The sequence below is a fragment of the Thalassophryne amazonica genome, unplaced genomic scaffold (genome assembly GCF_902500255.1).
Source record: "Thalassophryne amazonica unplaced genomic scaffold, fThaAma1.1, whole genome shotgun sequence".
NCBI classification, from domain to species: Eukaryota; Metazoa; Chordata; class Actinopteri; order Batrachoidiformes; family Batrachoididae; genus Thalassophryne; species Thalassophryne amazonica.
The window spans coordinates 282,951-309,084 of NW_022986242.1; the positions used below are offsets into that span (position 1 = coordinate 282,951).

Below are 26,134 nucleotides of genomic sequence, written 5' to 3' on the forward strand. Positions count from 1 at the left end.
AGATTTGCACCTTTGTTTACAATTTTCATGGCGTAAAATAAAACAAAAATGAACAAAGAAAATGGAGGATTAAACAGCAAACGAGTTCAAAGTGGACATGCAAAATGAAATGAAGACCAACAAGATGAAAACACAGCACCAAACAGTCAAAAACAGATTGAAAAGTTCATTAAAAACCAGGAAGCTAAAAGCAAGATTAGAAAAACCAAGTTGGAGCACACAGATCGAATGCTTACCAGCTAGTGACTGGACCATCTTTTAGCAAGTTCTTCATGGAGGTGAAGTGAACGGGTCTGACTACGAGACGTCAGCACCTTTCATATTTTTGTGCAATACTGTAAGTTTGCGTGTTTATATATGTCATAGCCACACAAGAAACAAATTATTAACCTTGCCTGCTCGGTTAATAATCCTTAATTATTTTAAATGTTGCTTTTATTGTCATGATTTTGGCAGGCTCTGGGCTTTGATTCTATCTTTTCCTCCTTCTTTTACCCACCATCTGCCCAGCTCTGTTTTATAATGTTATTTATCATGTGTTTATTCTATTTTACTTTGTCACTTTTTGTTTCTTTGTTATCCATACTTTAGCCATCGTTCAGTTCTGTTCTTGTTTTGTTCAGTCAGTTTGTGTTTTCATTGTTTATTTGGTTCTTATTTGTTATATTATCTGTTGTGCTTTAGTGTCGTGTTGTGTTAATCACCAAGTCTGTTTTATTTATAGTTTGTTTAGCCACTTTGTTTTCTTAGTCAGTTCCAGTCTCGTTTTGTCCTTGGGTTTATTTTCTCATTATCCTCTGATTAATTCTTATGTTCTGTTCACAGACCTCTGTTTCACTCCACGTCCTGCACCTGCCATTTTGTCTTCATCCCTCAGTCATATCTGATCATGTTCTCACTTCACATCACTGCACCTGCCTCATATCTTTGTCTCTCACCTTGTTTCTGTCTGCTTTGTGTTTTGATTCACTCACGCTCTCGCACCTGCTCACGCATCTTTGTCTCTTTCATCAGTCCTCCCTCAACTATCTTGCACAGTACACTATCTTGGTCCACTAGCCACGCCCCTTTCTAGATTCTTCCCTCCACACATGCACCTTGTTTCCTAATCAGTCTGCACATGCACCTCGTTTACACCACCTCTTATTTAAGCCCTCACAGTCTCACAGCTCACTGCCAGATTGATGTCTTTGTAAACTTTCCAGCGCCTTCCACAGTCCTGAGTTTTGTCTTGCCGTGTTCCGAATCCTGCTCTGTTCTCCTCGACCTTGCCTCTTGCTTCATCCCAGAAGTCTGTGTTTGCTCATGCCTCTGAACCCTGCTTATTTTTGACTGCATCCCTGCCTAATCCTGTTGGTACTTCTGCCTCGCTGACTGACCACATGTGTACCAAACCAAGGCCTGGAATACCAAAGCCTAGTCTGGGAGTCTGCTTTGGGGTCCAGCCGCTCTGGGTGCCGGGCAGCCGCCCGCCCTAACATTTATGGCCAAGCAGTTAGTGCACTCATTTCCAGAGTAGAAAGTTCCTGGATCACGACCACCCCTGCCCATTCTCTATATCATGTGGAGCTGGTGTAAAACCTGTGCCTAATCAACATGTAGACCCACTTTGGACCTGGATGTGAAACAAGGGAGAATCTGAAGGGATTTACTTTTTTATGACACCTCAAAGCCCATCTGCAGTACCTTTATGGTCCACCAGGGGGCCACAGCCCACACTTTGGGAATCACTGTTCTACACTAACAAGCCTTAAACAAGCAAGCCTTAAAGGTAGAGAGATTTATATACCTAATCTCTCAAACAGATCCCTATGGGTTATACAAGAACATTAGGCTACCGAAGGTTAATCATCCAAACACAAAGGGCCCTATTATCAACACGAAGGGCCCTATCTTCAACACGGAGGGCCCTAGCATCAGCATGAAGGGCCCTATCTTCAACACAAAGGGCCCTATCTTCAACCAGAAGGGCCCTATCATCAGCATGAAGGGCTCTATCTTCAACATGAAGGGTCCTATCTTCAGCCCAAAGGGCCCTATCTTCAACAGAAAGGGCCCTATCATCAACACGAAGGGCCCTATCATCAGCATGAAGGGCCCTATCTTCAGACCGAAGGGCCCTATCTTCAACAGAAAGGGCCCTATCATCAACACGAAGGGCCCTATCATCAGCATGAAGGGCCCTGTCTTCAACATGAAGGGCCCTATCTTCAGCCCAAAGGGCCCTATCCTCAACAGAAAGGGCCCTATCATCAACACGAAGGGCCCTGTCTTCAACAGGAAGGGCCCTATCTTCATCTAAAACTAGCTCACAGCTTACGTGTTCCACCTGACGCAGTTGGCACTTTCATGCCCAGCTGGAATGTTGACCAAATACCAAATATATAAGTGTGTTCATTGATTGCCCCCCCCCCCCGCACACACATACCTGGTAGGTGGTGTTTTCGGTGTTGGTGATGTCCCACAGAGCAAAGTCTATCTCTCTGTCCCCATTTTCATCCAGGTAGGTCAGTCCTGAAACACCTGACCAACACAGATACAGACTTCAAAACTGTGATAAGACATAAAAGAGCCAAAAAAAAGCAAACAAAAAACTTTCATCTTAAAAGGCAAAAGCAAAATGTTTGTAACACCAGAATGTAAAAGTTCCACAAAAAAAAAAAAAACCCAAAGGACATGAGCATAAAACTTTGGCCAACAGTTTATGAAATCAAAGGCTGCAAACGCTCTTTAACAGGTTAGCTTAACTCTGAGATAACCTGCAATTAAACATTTCTGCAGCAGGAACCTCACGACGGCGTCACAGGGCGTTCATGCTAAAAACGCAACCGCCGGGTTTATCCTGTTAAGTGTTGCTGTCTGGAGGCGGGGGTGGGGGGAGTGGGGGGTCAGAGTGGTGGGCAGGTGTCTTTCTGACATTTAAGGGGGGCTGATTGGGGTTGGGGGTGCACCTGCAGCTGAAATGGCAGGGAGCTTATTAAAGTCATAAATATATCAGGACGCTCGCGCACACGGTCATGTGACAAACTGTGACCCGTGTTTATTGTGTGTGTAATACGCCATGCATTATTATCCAGTAACACAGGCGTACGTGTGTGCACGTGTAAACTGAATAAAAGCTTCTTATTTTTTGGATGACTGCAGGTCAGTAAAAATAAATCCTTCATCCTAATGGCTGATTTCTGCTTTCACCTGTGAACAGCCTGAAATCACACGAATTTTTGTGTGCTGCACTTTTTGAAAGTTTGCATGCAGACGTGTCTGTGTTAATTTGCTCTGTCAGAGCAAATTTTTAAAATCTGAGGCAAAACTAACAATGATACTTTGGAGCCTGTGTGGTGATGACTTAAGCCACTTTATAAAAATCCAAAATATTGGAAGAACATGTTCAGATATTAAAGTCAGAGCTTCTAATGAGCCGTCTCAGAGAAAATCATTGGGTGGCTGGATGACCAACTCTCATTTTGATGAAATTTTCACCCTTTACCCTTCAAGTAGATTGATTAGGAACGCCAAAGTTAGTTTTTTCCATCAGGCAAAACTTTACTTGAATTTTGGTCAGTTCAGAATTTGATGTCAAAATGGCCTCAGATTGTGTTACATTAAAAATATTGCAAAAATGGCCAAATTTGACATATCGGTTCTCAATTCTTGATGGGTAGACAGAAAAAGTGAGTGTGATTCCTCATACGGGGTGTCAGTGACCTTCAAAAACCACTGTTCGCTCTGTGGCATATTGCCTTATACGAGGTCTGTGAGAAAGGTATCGTACCTTTTTATTTTTTTCAAAAACTATATGGATTTGATTCATATGTTTTTACATCAGCCAAGCTTGAACCTTCGTGCACATGCGTGAGTTTTTCCACGCCTGTCGGTTGCGTCATTCGCCTGTGAGCACGCCTTGTGGGAGGAGTGGTCCACCCCTCTCGTCATTGTTTCATTGCGAGGAAATGGCGGAATGATTTGGGCTTTTTTTCCATCAGAATTTTTTCAGAAACTGTTAGAGACAGGCAGCTGGAAACCATTCAAAAAATTTATCTGGCTTTCGGTGAAAATTTTACGGGCTTCACAGAGAATAAGGAGTGTTACTACAGCTTTAAGGACGGCCCACAATAGCGCACTGCGCACCGCGCTCCGAGCTGCCATCGAGAGGCAGAAAACACCACATCATTTCTAAACGGATGGCTGTGTGGAGCCGGGACCATCGTGTGCAATTTCTCTGGTTATCACAAGAGCTGGACATCAACCATTTTCCTGCAGATTTCACTTTTAACAAGAGATTTTGTCATGGAAAGCCGCGCGGAGGCTTTGCGTGTCACGACCGATTCGCTGATCGAGCGAGACAAAGGAACACCTCCGTTTCGGAGTGCCAGGGGACAAGTTGGGACATGTCCAGCTCTCCACAATTTCTCTTATACTCACTGGGCTGGTAAGCATTGAAAGCCGAGATAGGCATGTCCCAACTTGTGCCCTGGCGCACCGAAACGGAGGTGTTCCTTTGTCTCGCTCGATCAGCGAATCGGTCGTGACGTGCAAAGCCTCCGCGCGGCTTTCCATGATAAAATCTCTTGTTAAAAGTGAAATCTGCCGAAAAATGGCTGATGTCCAGCTCTTGTGATAACCAGAGAAATTGCACATGATGGTCCTGGCTCCACACAGCCATCCGTTTAGAAATGATGTGGTGTTTTCTGTTATGTGGGCCGCTGAAGAGGAGGTACTGCTGGCCCACCACCACCAGTCGGCGCCCTGCTTGGAGTGCAGGCTTCAAGCATGAGAGGGCGCCAGAGCTATTGGAAGTGACAGCTGTCACCTGTCAACCTCACCAGCTGTCTCTCATTAACCTCCTTACAAGAAGCGGATCACAACTCCACCTCCTCGCCGAGAAATCATCTACCACAAAGGTAATTTCTCTGCTGACTTATCGATTGTCTAAACTTTGTTCTGTGTGCAGCCGCATTCCTGTGGTGATCCAGAAGAGGGACCAACAGGAGCTGCACGAGAGAAACGTATCTGGAGGTGGAGGTTTTCCCTCCCAGAGAATTTGAGTGTAAAGGTTGCTGGGTGTGAGGACTCACACTCACCTCCTTCTGTTTCTTCTTTGCCAGCAGTACCAGGGCCGACAACGGAGGACAGAGACCACCTGGGGATTCAGGACTTGGCGGCTCCGGTGTTCTTCAGGCCGTTGGTGGTGGAAGCGGTGTGGGCCCCGGCTCCTCGTTCATCAGAGGTCTCCTATCTTCGAGCCTGCCCACTGTCCTCTTGTATACAATTGGCACCTGTTATTTCTGTTTGTATTCCGTTGTGTACTTTCGCAACATTAAATTGTTACTCCTTTTCTTATCCATTGTCCGTTCACTTGCGCCCCCTGTTGTGGGTCCGTGTTACGACACTTTCCCAACATTTTCTGCCTCTTGATGGCGGCTCGGAGCGCGGCGTGCCATGCGCCATTGTGGGCCATCTTTAACGCTGTAGTAACACTCCTTATGCTCTGTGAAGCCCGTAAAATTTTCACCGAAAGCCAGATCAATTTTTCGAATGGTTTCCAGCTGCCTGTCTCTAACAGTTTCTGAAAAAATTCTGATGGAAAAAAAGCCCAAATCATTCCGCCATTTCCTCGCAATGAAACAACAACGAGAGGGGTGGACCAGTGCTCACTCAAAGCCTGCCCACAGGTGAATGATGCAACTGACAGGCGTGGAAAAACTCACGCATGTGCATGAAGGTTCAAGCTTGGCTGACGTAAAAACATATGAATCAAATCCATATAGTTTTTGAAAAAAATAAAAAGGTCTGTTACTTTTCTCACAGACCTCGTATTTCTGTAATTGACACTTTTTGAACCCTAATCACCTTATTCAGGAAGTCAGGGTGGGCGGCTCCATTTTGTCAAACAACTTCCGGTTTGTCACTGCTTCTAATGATTAGCTACGTGGGAACACAGTACGATAGAAGTGCCTGAACATGAGCAGCATTAATTGTTCAGTTCGTGGGTGCCACAATAACTGGAAAAAGAGGAAACTATCACTTTCAGAACAATGTTTTGAACATGGAAAGCAGAGATCTGAGTGCTGTGGACCAGCATTTAACTTGTTCCTCCTCCATCAAAAGACAAGGATCTCCGGTGCTGGATAAAGGCGCTGAATTTGAAAAATCCACCCAAACGTCCTGATGTCTGTTCTTTTTATTTTATGAAGAAAAAACCCACACCACTGGATCTTTACCCAGAGAAATGGTTGGACTATAACGCTCCGCTGAAGAAGCCACGGCGGATGCTAGTGAGATAAACGGGTAAGCTGTGTTTGTAGCGTTAGCTGCTCTCTTATTTACTCATTTTCTGGCGTTTGATACAACCAAACACTGCATACGTATATTAATGTTACGTAATCTTGGCATTACGGTGATACTACTTGTCGGGTAGTATTTTAACTTGCTTGTGCTTTTATGTGAGCTTCAGCGGCACTGTGCGGCACGGAGCTCGTATTTCCTCATAGCCAAACCATCTGCACCGAGTGACAACACAAAGTAGTTAAAAATAACTGAGGGCCACTTTTTCATGTCATCATTCCACTCTGTTCTGACCCGTGGGTGAGCCAGAGTCGATCCCTTTGAGCTTTTCAAAAAGGTTTTTGTTTATACCCACGTAATATCTTCCATTGTTCTATATTGAAAACACCGCTCGGCGGAAGTCCTAAGACAAAACGGAAATGCCTCTGTTGTAAAAGTGGACGGGGCTGAATACGGTGAATAAGTGAGCACTTTCAGGGCCAAATCTGGGTGAGCAGGAAATTTCAAATATCTCATAAATCAGTCAATTTTCTACTTATTTCAGCAAATAAGATGTCCTTTCCTATGTTTTCCAGTATGCAGAATCATTTTATGTGGATATTTTGGTGATTAGAGGTCAAGGTCATTCTCAAATTTTACAATTTTTCACATATTTTGGTGCTTAACAGGACATTTTAGCACCTGAAATGATAAAATGTAATTTGTGACATCAATTAATAGAACATATTATTAGCATAAAGTTAATTGCTAACATGCACAGTTTTAAGTATCTTCATTTTCTGTGAGGTTATCAAATTGAGCATTCTAAACACAGAAGAAGTTGATGAAAAGCTTGTGTTTAATTTTTTTTTATAACAATATACATTTATTACAAAGAGGTATTTTCTCCACTCATACCATGATATGCAAAGTTTACAAAGTCAAAAAATGTAAAAGTAGAAGTTTACATTCACAGTCTCCTATTATATGTAACTAGTATTGTGCAAGGATCATTTTTTCTCTTCAAACTAATAAAGCCAGTGTGCGTTTTGTGTCATCTAAGGTAATGACATATATCTTTGAAATCAAAGATTGCAAATTAATTAGAAATTGTATTTGTACTGATATATCTCCCTTTCTGTTTTTGGTAGGTAGCTATTGGTGCTCTGTACAAAGAAATGGTTGTCTAAGTCACACACAGATATGGTCATATGAACAAGACAAGAACAACATGACCTCTCAGTCCAAGATTTTGTCAACCTCTTGAACGAAGTCAACTCATGAATAATGATTTCTTCAATCTTTACCAAGCCATAGAGCTCAAGAATTCTCACTGTAAATTCAATGGCCCTGACATTTCAAAATTAGAAATACTCTGCACAAAGCACAAATTCAGACAAACCCCCAGATACAAGGTCTTGGCCTCAAGTAACACTGCAATATTCTGATCACACGTGACATATCTTAAAGTGCAATATGAGAGGTTAGTGTCATTCAGCACCAAAGTTTGGACCAGTTCAGGTCATTCTTTAGTACACTGCTTTGCCCTATAGATGGTAGGATGGCAACAAAAGATCAGACATGTCTGTATACACACACACACACACACACACACACACTAGCCATTCAGGGCTGAAGAGCGAGCCCTTCACTTGAGCTCTGTCGTGTAAGTCCACGGCAGCCTCCATGTCAGTTTCCTGGACCTCATCTGTGAGAGCTACTTGTACTCTTTACATGGAATAGTTGGAATACAACCCCTGGTAAAAATTATGGAATCACCGGCCTCAGAGGATGTTCATTCAGTTGTTTAATTTTGTAGAAAAAAAGCAGATCACAGACATGACACAAAACTAAAGTAATTTCAAATGGCAACTTTCTGGCTTTAAGAAACACTATAAGAAATCAAGAAAAAAAGATTGTGGCAGTCAGTAACGGTTACTTTTTTAGACCAAGCAGAGGAAAAAAATATGGAATCACTCAATTCTGAGGAATAAATTATGGAATCACCCTGTAAATTTTCATCCCCAAAACTAACACCTGCATCAGATCAGATCTGCTCGTTAGTCTGCATCTAAAAAGGAGTGATCACACCTTGGAGAGCTGTTGCACCAAGTGGACTGACATGAATCATGGCTCCAACACGAGAGATGTCAATTGAAACAAAGGAGAGGATTATCAAACTCTTAAAAGAGGGTAAATCATCACACAATGTTGCAAAAGATGTTGGTTGTTCAGTCAGCTGTGTATAAACTCTGGACCAAATACAAACAACATGGGAAGGTTGTTAAAGGCAAACATACTGGTAGACCAAGGAAGACATCAAAGCGTCAAGACAGAAAACTTAAAGCAATATGTCTCAAAAATCGAAAAATGCACAACAAAACAAATGAGGAATGAATGGGAGGAAACTGGAGTCAACATCTGTCACCGAACTGTAAGAAACCGCCTAAAGGAAATGGGATTTACATACAGAAAAGCTAAAGGAAAGCCATCATTAACACCTAAACAGAAAAAAACAAGGTTACAATGGGCTAAGGAAAAGCAATCGTGGACTGTGGATGACTGGATGAAAGTCATATTCAGTGATGAATCTCGAATCTGCATTGGGCAAGGTGATGATGCTGGAACTTTTGTTTGGTGCCGTTCCAATGGGATTTATAAAGATGACTGCCTGAAGAGAACATATAAATTTCCACAGTCATTGATGATATGGGGCTGCATGTCAGGTAAAGGCACTGGGGAGATGGCTGTCATTACATCATCAATAAATGCACAAGTTTACGTTGATATTTTGGACAATTGAAAGGATGTTTGGGGATGATGAAATCATTTTTCAAGATGATAATGCATCTTGCCATAGAGCAAAAACTGTGAAAACATTCCTTGCAAAAAGACACATAGGGTCAGTGTCATGGCATAGGGTCAATATCAACGAGCAGATGTGATTTGATGCAGGTGTTAGTTTTGGGGATGAAAATTTACAGGGTGATTCCATAATTTTTTCCTCAGAATTGAGTGATTCCATATTTTTTCCCTCTGCTTGGTGTTGTGTGGGCCGCTGAAGAGGAGGTACTGCTGGCCCACCACCACCAGAGGGCGCCCTGCTTGGAGTGCAGGCTCCAAGCACGAGAGGGCGCCAGACCCAGAAGAAGTGACAGCTGTCACTCATCCTCTGCACCAGCTGTCACTCGTTCATCATCACCACCATAAAAGCCGGACTGCAACTCCACCTCCCCGCCGAGAAATCGAATACCATTACCAAGGTAATTTCTCTGCTGACTAACACTGTGTGTGTAATAACTTGAACTTCTATTGCAGCCGTTTTCCTGGAGTGTTGCCTTATCTAGAGGATTGGCGTTTGTTGTGACAGAGACGGCTTCGCCTCACACCCCATCTCAGATAAGTGGTTGACCAGGAGCTGCACGAGTGTGTGTGATTTGGAGGTGGAGGTGCTCCCTCCTAACTGTGTTCGGACTGAGAATTACTGAGTGTGCGGACTCACACTCACTCATCATATTTCTGCTTTCTGCCAGCAGTACCAGGGTCGACAGCCGAAGACAGAGGCCACCTGGGGATTCGGGACTTGGCGGCTCCGGTGTTCTTCAGACCGTTGGTGGTGGAAGCCGTGTGGGACGCGGCTTCTCTCTCGTCGGGGGTCTCCTATCTTCGAGCCTACCCACACGTCACCTGGAGTTACATTAACTGTGCAAATTACTGTACGTTTCGTTGTGTATTATCACAACATTAAATTGTTACCTTTTTGGCTTATTCATTGTCCGTTCATTTGCGCCCCCTGTTGTGGGTCTGTGCTACGACACCTTCCCAACACTAGGTCTACAAAAGTAACCGTTACTGACTGCCACAATCTTTTTTCTTGATTTCTTATAGTGTTTCTTAAAGCCAGAAAGTTGCCATTTGAAATGACTTTAGTTTTGTGTCATGTCTGTGATCTGCTTTTTTTCTACAAAATTAAACAACTGAATGAACATCCTCCGAGGCCGGTGATTCCATAATTTTTGCCAGGGGTTGTAGTTTGCACCATGTGTCATGCTTAGTTGTAATGTTACAGGGTAACATATGTCACGGGTCATAGAATTCAATGGATGTCGACCTTGTTTGACCTTTACTTTGGACACCAAGCTTTCAGCACAGTCAAAACTATTCCATTTATTAATCCTATTAGCTCAACCAATAATTTGTATCACCTTTTACCAAAATTGACGGAGCTTTTGACCCCTTTACAAACTAAAATTGATGTTTGTCACCATTTTTGCTGTTTGTACCTCATAACTCCACAACATTCAGTCATAGATAGTCCAAACTATACCTTTTTGGAATTGTTATGATCAGACAAATAGTGTGGTATAGTTTTCAATATGACTGGGAGCTTTTTTAATTTTAAACTCTGTGTAATTCTTTATTGATCCCTGTAGGTCATTAGAGGTCAGCTCCAGGATGGCTCCATATCTGAAAATAAACATTGGTTCATTTAGAATATGTGTGCTAAATTTGATGGTTTTATCACAGAATGCATAATTGTTTTGCTGTGCCACCCCACTAATAAAACTGTTCACGGACGAGCACCTCTCTACTTAGCTGACCTTTTTTGTCATAGCTATCTTTGGTGAAATATATTATTTTGAAATACAAACTCAAAGGTTATGAAATAGGATAAATTAGCTTTGGAATTATATTATCATCTGCTTGGTCAATATAGTATTTGCAGCCTCAGATTCGACGGTCACGCCCTCTGTGTTTAAAGACAGTAACTAGGGAATTTGACATTCCCTCAGAAAAGGTCACTTTGCTAATTTACACTGCAATATGCCACGCTACAGACACTAAAAACATTTCCTAAATTCTTTTACACAGGTAATAGCAATACAGAGAATTGAGAACATTCATTCATTCATTCATTCATCTTCTACTGCTTAGTCCAATGAAGGGTCACGGGGGGCTGGAGCCTATCCCAGCAGTCATAGAGTGCGAGGCGGGGTACACCCAGGACAGGATGCCAGTCTGTCGCAGGGCCACAAATAGACAAACAAACACAGACACACCCACACACACACCCACGGACAATTTTAAAGAGTCCAATCCACCTAACCCGCATGTCTTTGGATGTGGGAGGAAACCGGAGCACCCGGAGGAAACCCACGCAAACACGGGGAGAGCATGCAAACTCCACACAGAAAGGCCACGGGAATTGAACCCACGACCTTCTCACTGTGCGGCAACAGCGCTAACCACTAAGCCACCGTGCTGCCCCAGAATTGAGAACATTCACTTTCAAAATCAGCTTTTTAACTCTATATTTCAATGTAGAGACGGCAAGCATGGCCAAAAGTGGATCTTTTTAAAAGTTGTCTAAAGTTGTTCAGAACGTTTTATGGAGTGAAAAAATATTATGGGTCCAAGTTTTTATGATTGTTCTTCACTTCTGGAAAGTTTCATGGAAATCGGTGATGTCATCCAGCCAACCTTTCTCTGAGACAGCTCATTAATGCCTTCAGAGGGTTTTATGTTTATGTTTAGATATATCAAATAATTTCTTTCATGCATTCACCAAGTTTTTTTTTAAATACCTTTTAGGAAAAAGGAGGATCACAGGGTGACATAAGAGTGGAGAAAGGTGCACACAGGTGGACTACATCCTGTGTAGGAGATGCAAACTAAAAGAAATTAGATACTGTAAGGTGGTGGCAGGAGAGAGTGTAACGAAACAGCACAAGATGGTGGTTTGTAAAATGACTTTAGAGGTAAATAAAGAAGAAGAAGAAGAGATTGAGAACTCAACAAGGATCAAATGGTGGAAGTTGAAGGAAGAAGAATGTTATGTGCAGTGGTGGGCACAGCTAACCTAAAAGTTAGCTTCAATAACTGGTAATCAGCTAACTGAAAAGTTATCTTTTTTAACGCTAAACCAATAAACTCTCTAAAAACGTATCGGAAGCTACAGATAACTGATAACTTTCAATTTTACCTCAAATACGCTCTCAGCTACTAAGAAGCTGATTTTGAGTTTAAACACCAACAAAGCTTCTGATAGAACCAACAGCGATCACAAACCCAAACAGCCAATGAGCCAGTGCGCTTTGTGCGCTCTGCCCCCTGCTGTAGGAGAAAGTCATTTACCCTGACAGGATACAGCGGTCCAGCGATGAGGCAGAGGTCTTGAAATGGAAAGCAAGTTTGAATTATGTTTTTGCTTTAGAAATAAAATTATTCCAGATAGAATAACTACATTAATGTAAACTCTTAAAATGTACAAAGTAATATATATAACACATCTGTTCATTTTAAAATAATGCACTAATTCTGAAGATTTTAACATTAACACACAGATGCCCAGAGGGGATTATGGGTAACTAAGCCTCTGCTCATACTGATTGGTTGATTCATTCATTCTATGTAAAAACCAACACAAGTGAATCAATGTAACGTGTTGGTGTTTACAAATAAATGTGCTTTGTAAAATATGTCATTTTATTAATTTGTATAAAAAAAAGAAATTTTCAAGATCCCGCTAGACAGCACCGAAGCGCATGCGTGATGACATCAGAACGCTATCCGGTTAGGGAGACAAGGTTTCTTTCAATAACAAGAACTGTCAAAAAACTTTCTTGTGTGTGGTTGTTGAAGTTGTGTGGTGATAAGAATCGCTGTTTGAATGCTTGAATAACGATGTCAGTCACACAAAGAAATCAAATAACTGCAAAAACATGTTCGGTGCCGTGGCATATCACATCAATCAGTCGCTCTGTGAGGCGTCATAACATCCGATCGGTTAGCGGCTCAGTGCGGTGTTATAGCAGATCAGTCAGTCGCTCTGTGAGGCGTCATAACATCCGATCGGTTAGCGGCTCAGTGCAGTATTATAAAAGATCAATCAGTAGCTCCGTGAGGCGTCATAACATCAAGCCTGGTTCACATGGCAAGATAATTAGGCCGATATTGGACCCGATCTTCCCCTTCCGACAATCTTAAGGACGCCCCAACAATCGTGATGACGCTGAATATAATCTTATCAGATATTCCTGCCGTGTGTGGTGTGGATATGCTAGAAGGATGTGAGGAGCTAAATGTGACATGCAGCCAATCAGAAAGCGAGGTGTTTGACCTGGTAATGTTTGTGTGTGAAATCTGTTTGTGTGTGTTGTTTTTACCGTGTGACTAACACCACAAACTGTACAACTACACCTGTCAGATCTATGACTTTTTTTTTTTTAATCCCCACGTGTGTGGTCTCTCAGGTTTTGGAAACCTACAGATAATTTTAAAATCCTGCGGTCGAAAACACTGTGATATAACCGGTCGCCAGTAGATGGCAGTGTTCTATGCATTTTGACGCCGGTTATATCACGGCCTGAATCACAATTTAACAGACTTTTTGGCTTTTGGAGGAAGCAACCTGGGCTGCTTCTGGCATTTTTACACAAAACAAACACAATAACAACAATAAATAAAAACCCAGAGAATATATTCATGAGAGTTTTAGGCACAATATACAAAGAGTTTAATGTTGTTGTCCAAGTGGAGCCTGATCACAGCGTCTCAAATGCATTTCTCCTGTCGTGAACTTTTACCCAGAATGCACTGCGCACACACCATGTCCACACTAAAACCTTTAAAATTAGTGCAATACTTTAAAACTAAAACATATATCTGATATTTTCACTTTATAAAACTTCAGACGTGACATTAATTGAAATAACTTGTCTGAAATTAGTTTGGTTAAAATTTTAACCATAAGTTAAAACTGTATGCCTTTGGATGACTTGGGTGATATTGCCAGCGTATCAGTATGGGGTCAAAAGAAATGAGCTTTTTTTCTTTTCTATGACCAGTTCTCCTTTGCCTGCAGAGGATACAACAGTTTATTCTAGAACTAGCTCTTCTCTGTTTGTAGAGGATAAAGCTGTGCCTTTACTACAAAAAGCTACATCTGCAGAAATGTTAGCGGACTAAAAATTAACGAACCAAAACTTATCAGAAGATCATTAGACCGGTGATGGTTTCCAAAGTTATATGAAAAGCTAATCCTGTCATGAGCTGCCCCGGGCCTGGGTTTTCATCTTGGTTCTGTCTGTGCTCATGTCCCCTGTCTTTGATTCCATCTGCTCAAAGTGATATTAATCAGTAAAATCACCTGGTGGAGTCAGTGGCTGCAAAGAAAACCTGCACCCTCATGGCTCTTTCTGGAACAGGTTGCCTACCCCTGCTTTAGTCACTGGTTTTATTTTGCATTTTACTACTATAGTCATTGCTTGTAATTTCTGTTCGTTATGCTTTTGCCACATGTTAGTTCTGTTTTAGTTTCAGCCCCAGCCTTTAATTCTCTTGTTGATCACTTTCAGTTCTCACCTTTGTTGTCTTGATTTTGTTTCTTTGCTCCTTCCAGGTGTTGATTTTCTTGCATTATGTCTGGGACTCACCTTCCACTTTCTTTCTGTCTACTTAGTGTTTACTTTTCTGCACGCTCTTGTACCTGTTTGCTTCATCTTTGTCTCTTTCTTCCATGCCTCTTAGTGTTTAATTTATTGCACTCTCTTGCTCTTGCTTGTCTCAGCTTTGTCTCCTTCCTGAACTTTCTCACACACCTGTTTTCACTTTCCTTAATCACACCTTGTTATTTAAGCCTTGCATTTTTCTGTGTTCTCTGCCAGTAGTGATGGCAATTTCAAAGCCTCGTGAACCAACGAGCCACTGCAACACAACTGGCTGAAAATCGGCACATTGCTTCAACGCGTTTGATACAGTTTGAAGGGTGACATCTGCTGGATTGCTTTGAGAATTACCTTGAGTGAGTGCCATGACAAATGTTTGCATTAATTCATGACTGATGTGGTTTTTCATGAAAAAATGTATTTTTAATGTAATAAATAAATAGTCCCTACAGATGCACACATAATGGTTCTGAAAGCCTTTATTGTAGAATATGTAGATTTGTGTTATCATTCCTCAAACTATATTTGGATTAAAATGTGATGGGAAAAGTGAGAAAGACATGTGCTTCTGCAAATGGTGCTCATGTTGCTGTAATTAGTAGAATAGAGGGGACAGGCGATGGTGATTGTGCAACTTTCAACAATTTTTATTAAAAAAACGAATAATTTCAACAGTGCTGGACTTTAATCGGCTCCTCTTCTGCCTCACCACCTCTCCAGCTTTGGAGAAGACCTGCTCGCATATTTTTTTGCCATTCTCTGTAAATTGGGATAGACTGCGACTTGTGTCGCCCAGTATTTGAGCTGGTCTTCTCCTCTGGAGGTGGGCATATGTTGGGTCAAACCTTTGTAGTAAAGCCATGAAGGCTTTGCTTTCCACTATTTGGACGGTTGTGCATCTTCCACAACATAGTCCACCAGTGCCTCATCCAGATCAGCTTGTCTGCCTTTAATGGAAATACAGTCTGACATGCTGAGCTATTTTTGTTTATGACTATGTTTTAATCTTAGATAAAGAATAAAATACAGCTTACATGGCCTGATTCCTGCTCCAGGAGCAGCAGCCACTGATGTCTCGGGATGTTTGGACCTCAGGTGTCACCGCATTGAAGACGTCTTGTTACTGTACGTCAACTCTTGAGCACAAATCAAGCACTTGACCTTTTTGGGGCTTATTAGATCAAAGTGCTCCCAAGCAATTGATCGTGCTCTTTTTGGAACTGGCTCCTCCATGTCCCTTCCTCACCACTACTCACACACACACACGCGCACCTTTCACTTCAACAAAATCACAGCTCTTCAGTCACTCAGCTCAGTCTCTGATCTACCTATAATATATAGTCTGACCTATAACCTATGTTGATGTACTATGTGAATAAATGTTGTATGTGAATGGATGCCTGTTGTGTTTGGTGTGTGTCTGTCTATGTTAGATCCTATGTGTATGTAGCTAACTATAGTAAATGAACTCTAAACTAGACCTAAATATAAACTAATGCTTTCCTTGGCTCCGATTCACGTGGTAATTGGCAATAACAGTGTCGCTAGCAATCTCCTCCTCTCAAAAACCCACGGTTTGAGCTGCGATTCAGATCTCATTTAAATACTTGGCGGGTCGTATTGACACGCCCAGATTATTCGAATTTTCCGCGAAGCTCGACATGTGGTGTGATGTAACGAGGCCTCGCTCGCAGTGGTCACGTGATGGGGGCATGCTCGAAACGCTGCTCACTGACACTTCTGGTTCAGAAAGCTCGATTCTGTGTCGAGCAGACTGACTCGAGCTTAACATCACTATCTGCCAGTTTGTTGTGCTTGTCACCCTGTGTCTCACCCCTCGTTCCAGCCTCAGTAACCTTGCACTAGTTTTGTTTTTTGATCTGACCAGCTGTGTATGACCTTGCCTCATTTTTGTGACCGAGTTTTTGCCTCTGCTCTGATTGCTTTGTCTCTCCGTGCCACCGAACCCTGCCTGCCTTGGACTACGCCATTGTCTTGCCCTGCCTGTACCTCCACTTCACTGACTGTCCACCAGTATATCAAACCTAAGCCTGTTTACAAGATAAAGCCTTTTCTTACTCCAACGCTTGTGTCTGTGAGTCCTGCAATTGTGTCCAGTCACTCAGTGCCTGTAAGCTTAACGAAGCCTGACAAATCCGATAATGAAAACATTATCTTTGATAATAATTGGTTAGCGGATTAGCGGAACTGTGCCCACCACTGGTTGTGTGGAATTCAGTGAGTAGGTGAGAGGAAGAACAGTGGAAAGGCAGTTGGTCCAGATGACATTCCAGTGGAGGCATGGAAATGTCTTGGAGAGATGGCAGTCATGTTTCTAACCAGATTGTTTCATAAAATCTTTGTAAATAAGAGGATGCTTGAGGAGTGGAGACAAAGTGTGCTGGTTCCTATTTTTAAGAACAAGGGTGATGCGCAGCGCTGCAGTAACTACAGAGGCATAAAGTTGATCAGCCACAGCATGAAGTTATGGGAAACAGTAGTAAAAGCTAGGCTTAGAAAACAGGTGAAGATCTGTTAACAACAATATGGTTTCATGCCAAGAAAGAACACTACAGATGCAATGTTTGCTCTGAGAGTACTGATGGAGAAGTATAGATAAAACCAGAAGGAGTTGCATTGTGTGTTTGTGGATTTAGAGAAAGCTGACGACAGGGTGCCAAGAGAAGATTTGTGGTATTGTATGAGGAAGTCTGGACTGCCAGAGAAGTATGTGAGTGTAGTGCAGGACATGTACAAGGACAGTGTGACAGCAGTGAGATGCACAGTAGGAATGACAGACTCATTCAAGGTGGAGGTGGGATTACACAAGGATCAGATCTGAATCCTTTCTTGCTCACAATAGTGATGGACACCAACCACCTGTACAGGAAGAGACAGAGCAGGCTGTACTTCCTGAGGAGGTTGCGGTCATTTAACATCTGCAGGAAACTCCTGTGGATGTTCTACCAGTCCGTTGTAACCAGCGTCCTCTTTTACACCATGGTGTGCTGGGGGTCAGCACATCCAAGAAGGACACATCCAGGTTGGACAATCTGATCAGGTGGGTTGGCTCTGTGGTTGGCATGAAGCTGGACTCTCTGGTGACGGTGGCAGAGAAGAGAACACTGGACAAACTGCTGGATATTAACCAGAGGAGCCTCACCGCCCACAGACTGCTCCTTCCCAAGTGCAGGACCAACAGACTGAAAAACTCCCTTGTCCCTCAGACCATCAGACTGTACAACTCCTCTCTCAGGGAGAGGAGGAGTAACAGGAAGACAGAGGGCGGGAAAGAAAAGCTTCACTCCACGGCCCCGCATGTGGCCACAACATGTACGCGTTACTGGGAAAGTTACATAGCTCACAATGACATAAAAAAAAGATTTCACCACTTTAGAATGCAAAAAATGGACGTCAGATTTGGGCAAAGTTACAAAGAATCTGTGCTATTCAATCACATTTTTTTATTTGTCAAACGGACGAGCATTAATGTTTTTCTTTTTTACAGCAGGTGGCACCTTAGGCAACTGTCTGTATGGCTTATGCCAAGAGCTGGTTCCAGGCCAGTCTTTACCACTGCAAACACGGTGCAGCACGGTGGCCACTGTTGCTTCACAGCAAAAAGGTCATGGGTTTGATTCCCACCTGTGGCCTTTCTGTGTGGAATTTGCATTTTCTCCTCATGTTTGCGTTGGTTTCCTCTGGGTTCCTCCCACATTTAAAGACATGCAGGTTGGGTGAATTGGAAACTTTACAATTGTCCAGGTCTCCCTTGTAAAAGAGGTCTCAATCTCAATGGGACTAACCTGGTTCAATAAAGGTTCAATTAAACACCATGTGCCCCCTCTAGATCCAACCCTGGACCCAGACCAATGTTTGCCCGTACAGGGTACATGGTGAGCATTTTCTCTTCATACTCGTTAATGGAGAGGAAATAGGGAGGACGTGTGATCTGATCTCTCTCTCTCCTCACTCCTGCTTGTTACAGTCCTGCTTCCTCCTTCCTTCCATCTTCCATTTGTCATGGATTTTATGTTGTGTGGGCCGCTGAAGAGGAGGTACTGCTGGCCCACCACCACCAGAGGGCGCCCTGTCTGGAGTGCGGGCTCCAGGCACCAGAGGGCGCTGCCGCCTCACAGGCGCGCCCTCACCTGAGACGAGACAGCTGATATCAATCAACAGGGAGGTATATCAGCAGGACGGCATCTCCACCTCATTGCCTCTTTTTTTTTCCCTTCTCATTCACACCTTTTATTTCTCTTTATGCAACCAGACTTCTCACACTGTTTTCTGGCCAGTTTGCCTCAAATATTAAATATTGATGACTATGAACAAGGCAGATTAAAAACAGAACACATGAACAGAAGATAGACATCATGTTGTGTTTCTATACAGTTGAATTTATGCACATTATAGAAAAAGAAATTTAAGAATAATTAGGGCTTTTGTAATTTATTAAGTTCCCATAAAGCATGATATAACAATCAGCCACATTTTAGAGAAATGCTTAGCTATTCTGATGACCAACTAAGTCATTTATCAAAGAAAAATCAGCCTAATTTGTGCATTTGAACAGACTGAGAAAAACTAAATGTGTCAGTGTTGAGCTAATCATCATACGGAAAAGAAACGAGACCGTGGCAGCCGCGCTCATGACTCACTGAGGGCTGCCACACGTCACTTAAAACACAGAATTGTCCTTTATTTGACAATTATGTTGTGTGGCGTGGTGTGACGTAAATTGTTCTGTATTTTCATAAATGTCCCACACACACTCACACACTCATCAAAACTGAATAATGAACAAAATAAAACACACGAAATATTAAGGGCTGCCTATATCATCTCTGTACCTCATGTCGGGTCCTGGAGCGAGGAACGGACACGAGGTACAGCGGATAGACCTCAGAGTTTCACGTCTGCATCTCCGTGTGCCCACCTTTCTGGTCCTGTCGCGGGTTACCTGGTTGTCTGGCACATTTACACCCGAAAATCCACCACATCCAAAGATGCAACAACGTTTGCAAATGTACAGACGTGAGCGGGAAGAGTCGAACCTCTGGCTTGACAGCATTTGTGGCAATGAGGCAAACTGTAGGCAAACAAATATTTTTACTTTTTATTTCCTCTTAAGGGCCCTGTCCTACTGGGGAGAGGATCAAATGCGCATGAATTGAGTACACAAATTACGGGCGTTCGTTGTTGTCCGCAACAAAAAGGGCTAAAAATGACAAATGTCCCAGTATGAATTACGGATATATTAATAATACGAGGTCTGTACCTTTTTATTTTTTTTTAAACTATATGGATTTGATTCATATGTTTTCACGTCAGACAAGCTTGAACCCTTGTGCGCATGCGTGAGTTTTTCCACGCCTGTCGGTGACGTCATTCGCCTGTGAGCACATCTTATGGAAGGAGTGGTCCCGCCCCGTCGTCGGATTTTCATTGTCTGGAAATGGCGGAATGATTTGGGATTTTTTTCCATCAGAATTTTTTCAGAAGCTGTTAGAAACTGGCACCTGGAAACTATTCGAAAAATTTATCTGGCTTTCGGTGAAAATTTTACGGGCTTCACAGAGAATAAGGTCTGGTAGTACAGCTTTAAGGACCCCTTTAAGGACGCTCAGCACGCCGCGCTCTGAGCTGCGACGACACGGCACAAGCCACCGGACCATTTCTGAGCTGATGGCTCTGTGGATACGAGACCGTCGTGTGCTCTTTCTCTGGTTATCACAAGAGCTGGACATCAGCCATTTTCCGGCAGATTTCACTTTTAACAAGAGATTTTGTCATGGAAAGCCGCGCGGAGGCTTCGCGCGTCACGACCGATTCGCTTTGGAAGCGACACAAAGGAACACCTTCGTTTCGGCGTGTCAGAGGACAAGTTTGGACATGTCCAGCTCTCCACAATTTCACTGATACTTACTGCACTGGTAAGCACTGAAAGCCGAGATAGACATGTCCAAACTTGTCCTCTGACACGCCAAAACGGAGGTGTTCCTTTGTGTCGCTTCCAAAGCGAATCGGTCGTGACGCGCGAAGCCTCCGCGCGGCTTTCCATGACAAAATCTCTTGTTAAAAGTGAAATCTGCTGGAAAATGGCTGATGTCCAGCTCTTGTGATAACCAGAGAAAGAGCACACGACGGTCTCGTATCCACAGAGCCATCAGCTCAGAAATGGTCCGGTGGCTTGTGCCGTGTCGTCGCAGCTCGGAGCGCGGCGCGCTGAACGCCCTTAAAGGGGTCCTTAAAGCTGTACTACCAGACCTTATTCTCTGTGAAGCCCGTAAAATTTTCACCGAAAGCCAGAAAATTTTTTCGAATAGTTTCCAGGTGCCAGTCTCTACAGCTTCTGAAAAAATTCTGATGGAAAAAAAACCCAAATCATTCCGCCATTTCCAGACAATGAAAATCCGACGACGGGGCGGGACCACTCCTTCCACAAGGCGTGCTCACAGGCGAATGACATCACCGACAGGCGTGGAAAAACTCACGCATGCGCACAAGGGTTCAAGCTTGTCTGACATGAAAACATATGAATCAAATCCATATAGTTTAAAAAAAATAAAAAGGTACGATACTTTATGGACAGACCTCGTATATAGTGAATATATGATGTACAATCACAGTTATATAACGCATGTAGTGAGGAAACTGATCCGACACATTGAGATTATCACGGCAGTATTACGGGTGTATTATGAATGCATCGTGCACGTGTTGTGTGTGTGCACGGCATCTACATTGCAGTCATAAAATAAGCGCAGTCGGGCCTTTCGGCATCACTGTTCACACCAACAATACAGCCTCTGGAGCATTTGCTGGACTTGGACAAGTTGATCACAGAGTAAATGTTCATGTTGTTATGTGTCGACGCGGGTTGAGGAGCGGACCTGCGTCTGACGGAACCCAGCGCTAAAATAACCAGAAAGCGGTTCCAATAACAAAACAATTTATTTCTTCCACCCTTTGGTGCATAACATCGTGTACAAACTAAAACAGCGTCAGTCTGGTGGAGTGAAGGCTGGCACGCTCTCCAGCGCCCAAAAGGATCGAGGCCCGGCGCTTCTGGACTCACTTTTACCGCCAAACACCCCCCAGGTGGACACGACAAACCGACTCTCTGCGAAGGATAGAAGAGGTGAGGTAAGTCAGCAGTTACAAGCAATATCCTTCAAAAGGCACACACTATCAGCAACACATTCAGGTCTGTATTTAAGCTTTATGTAAATGAGCAGCTTCTCACAACAGGTGGAGGATCAGTTGTCCGCACGCCACGGCAGTGAGAAGCGAGCTGCACAATTCTCATCACAATTCAAATATACTGCGTAACAAAATACCAAGTTACTATCAACAATTAGTCAAACAATTATTCACCTCTGATGTGTGCTGACAGCATGTGTCCCTCACCCTTCTTCCTTCACAGGCACGATGTCAAACCCAGGCGCGGTCCTCAGCGTCTCACAAACGAACACCACAAGGTCGAGTTCCCGGCAATTCTGCTTGAAGCACACATGGCTTAAATGCAGAACGCCATCTAATTATCTGCTTCAGCTGAAAGTCTTTAAGGTTGCACGTGAGCACCATCCACAGGTGCTGCACATAACGTTGATGAGGGTGAAGGACTCTTCAGCCAGCACCTTCTCCACAGACAAATCAGTTTTCATACCACCTGGAGAGCAAAGAAAAGAAAAGAACACCAAAATGTCCAGCCACACCCCCCCAACACACAACACATGTTGTCATGCAAGGGTTAACTGGTCATGAGTTTGGGGAGCGGGAGGGGGGAAGCCGCTCGGGGTGTGAGACAGTGTTTTTTTTTTTTTTTTTTAGAGCGTCACAGAAAACAGACTTCAGCGTGAGTTGTGGCTAAACAGCAACTCTTCCTTTTGTTGTTGTTAAATTAAAGTCCTGGATTGCAGCAGCTACGTCTTTGTGGATCTACACAGCCGGACCGGCACTGACTGGCAGGTATGTCGCTTTCTGCCACATATAGTACTTTGGGTTTACATGCATTCAGATTGTCCGCAAATAAGCTGCAAAGCAGATGTAATAAAAACGCTTTATTTGTGGCCAATTTGTATGCATTCGCTACAACATATTTTAGTTTGTGATGTGGACATGATGGGCACGATATATATCTGTTTTACACACTGTCCCAGTCCGCTGCCAAGCCTCAAATCCCTGTCAGTTGCGGATATCAATGGTTAATGGCAGATATACAGCGGAAAGAGTGAGTATGTATTGTGTATGAATTGAGTATGTATGGAGTATGTAAGGCGGATGTTATCCGCATACAGATTTTTGAACAGCTCAAAAATCTTGTCTACGGACATGCGTGCCTCTGCGGATGATCACAGACGTGTTCGGATGACGGCCGACTCATACAGGCATGTTACACGGATATTGCGGATGTTTGGCGAATATGGGCCAATTTTGTGCGCAATCCATACGCAAATCCTCCTAAAGGCCAGTGGGACAGGGCCCCAAAGTAAAAGTGTCCTCACTTTAAAGATTAAAATTATTGGTCTGTTTTCCTTAATATTTATGTTTATTGTTGTACACTTCAATTACTGCACAGTTTATCATTAACAGTTTCATGTTAATAAAGCATTTAATGCTTTATGTATGACTAAATGCTTTTGTTCTAAATTAAATAAGCCACTCCTCGGGTGGTGGCAGTGGCCCTGAGGAGCCGTGGGGGCGCGACCTTTAGTTTCATTTCTGAAAGGTGGCAAACCTACGAGCCAGTGCTAAAGCTGCAGGTCAGGTCCGGAACCACAAACATTATGAGCTCAGTCACTTCATCTTCAAGCTAACGTTATTTTACTGACTAGGCTACGTAGCATGGTTGCTAGGTGCATAATACGTCAAAAATGACTTGTATCTGTACTGCTCAGTGTTGTTTTACATGGAACTGACTTTTTAAAACATGTTAAAGCCTTTTAGAGCTGAATTTTATAAAATTGTTCGATTAGCTGATACAGTTCACACTCTCACAAGCAACACTAGCTTAGCTTAAGGCAAGCTAAAAGTGGCCAAACGTCTAGCAGTTTTTGGGTATTCTGTGTTAGTACGCGCCCGTGGCCGACATGCTTGATGAATTCCTGCGCAGAAAAGGAGTTCCCAGATAACTGTGATATTTGCCACAAGAACTTGTATATCACGTGTTTTTACACCTAAATGATCTTAAGTCAATACTCACACTCATCCAGCAGCATCTTCTCGTGTCGGCAAATTAAGCACCACTTTGCAAACAACCAGAAACAGGGTCAGGTGAAAGTAGTCCGGCCAGCTCAGTCTGTGGGCAAGCTATCCCACAGTGCCAAAATAGCAGAGATGACGCTCTAACGAGAGCGGCACGCTGAGCAGGGTGGGTACAGTTCGCTAATGTCCACCTCCACTGTGGTTAGCTCTCTGACCTCACAGCCAGAAGGTTCTGGGTTCATCAACCCATCATCAAAACACATGTTAGGGTTAGGGTTTAGGGTTTAGGAACTCAAAAGTGAGCTGACATTAAATGGTTCCACACTGACCCTTTAAAATCCCAATATGTTAAAGGGAAAGCAGTTTAACTTGTACTGTCGAAACTTCAGAATCTGTTTTGACTAGCTGTCAAAAACCAACTGATTATCCATAAATTTTAGACAACACTCAAAGCTCCTTACAGCCATACATCACATCCACTCAGTCACACGTTCGGAAATAGTTCATAGCGAAACCACTGAAGGAATGCTTGCTGGACCCTGGGCTGGACCTTGAACATGCGACTGGGCACAAGAAGACATAGACGACGTTATCAGATCAGCCACCACGACCCAGACCAGACAAGAAGTGGAAACTGGATGGATGTACAGATGGATGGGTACGAGCTCTTCAAGCAACCTGTTTGGATCCTGGGATAAGCATCAGCACCAGTGGGGCTCAAAGGACGGAGCACATCTTCTCTCAAAAACTAACAAGTTGTCACTTTTTTTTTTTTTTTTTGCTTTAACGACATCTTGAGTCAGTTGCCAATTTTGACTTAATCAGTACCACTTAAGGGGACTAAACGATACACATTAATGTATGGTACAGGACCTACACATTAATGTATGGTGGCCATCCCAGGGTGTGGTCGATGTAGCCACCATACAAGAATGTGTAGGTCCTGGTGCACTGAGGCTGGATTCTAAGTGTCGTTTAGTCCCCTTAAGTGGTACCGAAAACCTGCTTGGCCAGTGGACTAATCTAGAAAACCTGCTCGGCCCCACTGGCTCATTTTTATAGAATCCACTTTGAAGCAGGGGCCGTGAAGGGCCTGTTTCAGGGGCCTGTCACCTAGTAACCTGGATCACCTCATCCTGGGTTTTGGCAGCCCATGGCTTATAAATCAGAGATTAGCACAGGCTGCTGAATCTCATTAGAACGTCTTTCCTCAGACTGAGTGACGGACACGTTCATCACCAAGACTACACATCTCGACATTTACTGCAGGCTCCATGGCAACCGGCTGGATGAAACCGTAAACCTGACAGACGGACAGCCTTTCTGTGCCCCCGCCTTCTCCTCCAGGTGTCATCTTCTGCTCAGAGGATCCAAGCTTTCATCTCGTGGGATCGACAAAATCATTTCTGAAGGGGACAGAGTGAAAATGGGCTTTCAAAAAGTGATGAAAATGGGCAGCAATCTCGATAAGAGCCAGGAGACATTTAGTCGAGAGGGGAAAAAGAGACAACTCCTACTGCGGCAGGTGTTCTGGATGTTATGCAACCATGACTCGTCATACGCGCCACCGCAACTCTTCTGCACAAAAGACCTAAATCTAAGCACACAAACCAGCTGTACTGGACATTAAACAGACTTTAACTCACCCGGTTTCTGAGTAAAAAGTCCATGTAATGTCTGATGGAGCCTATGTGTGGACGCTAGCGGCCGTCATTGTCTGCAGGAGTCAGAGTGAGCGACCAGGCATTTCTATCATGGAACTGGTGCAAAACTGGAAGAATATGAACATGCATGTGTGAAGGAGAGCTGTTTTCGTAGGCATCTGAAAGGCCTCGGCATGTACCTTGCAAAATGCAGTGAGTCGTTGAGTAGATGTGAGTCCATCCCGGTTTCTTAACATGTTAACTAAAAAACAATCATTTCTATCATCTTGTAAAGCACTAAAATAAAATGAAACACAATGAAGATGAATTAGTTAAAATTTGGTTAAATTGTATCCACCAGATCAACAATAAAGAAATATTGTTTTGCCTTTGTAAAATACAGCAGACTTGTCTGCCACCTGCTGGACATTACTTGATTAGCTGCAGGGAATAATCTTTCAACTACAGTAAGCCATACCTCCCAAAGTTTTACCCGATTTTACCACGGTTTGGTTTGTTAGAAACAGCAGAGATTCAGTTACGATACAGGATGCTGTCACACATTAAAAA

The 26,134-nt window shown here is 43.3% G+C and overlaps 1 protein-coding gene across 1 annotated transcript in view; it reads right to left on the minus strand.

Annotated features, from left to right (window-relative positions):
- The window catches only part of LOC117505756 (atrial natriuretic peptide receptor 1-like), a 301,825-nt gene that overhangs the window by 75,426 nt on the left and 200,265 nt on the right, over nt 1-26,134 (minus strand). The window contains exon 6 of the mRNA XM_034165299.1: nt 2,425-2,523. Within this exon, the coding sequence (XP_034021190.1) occupies nt 2,425-2,523 (99 nt within the window). The remainder of the gene's footprint in view (nt 1-2,424; nt 2,524-26,134) is intronic.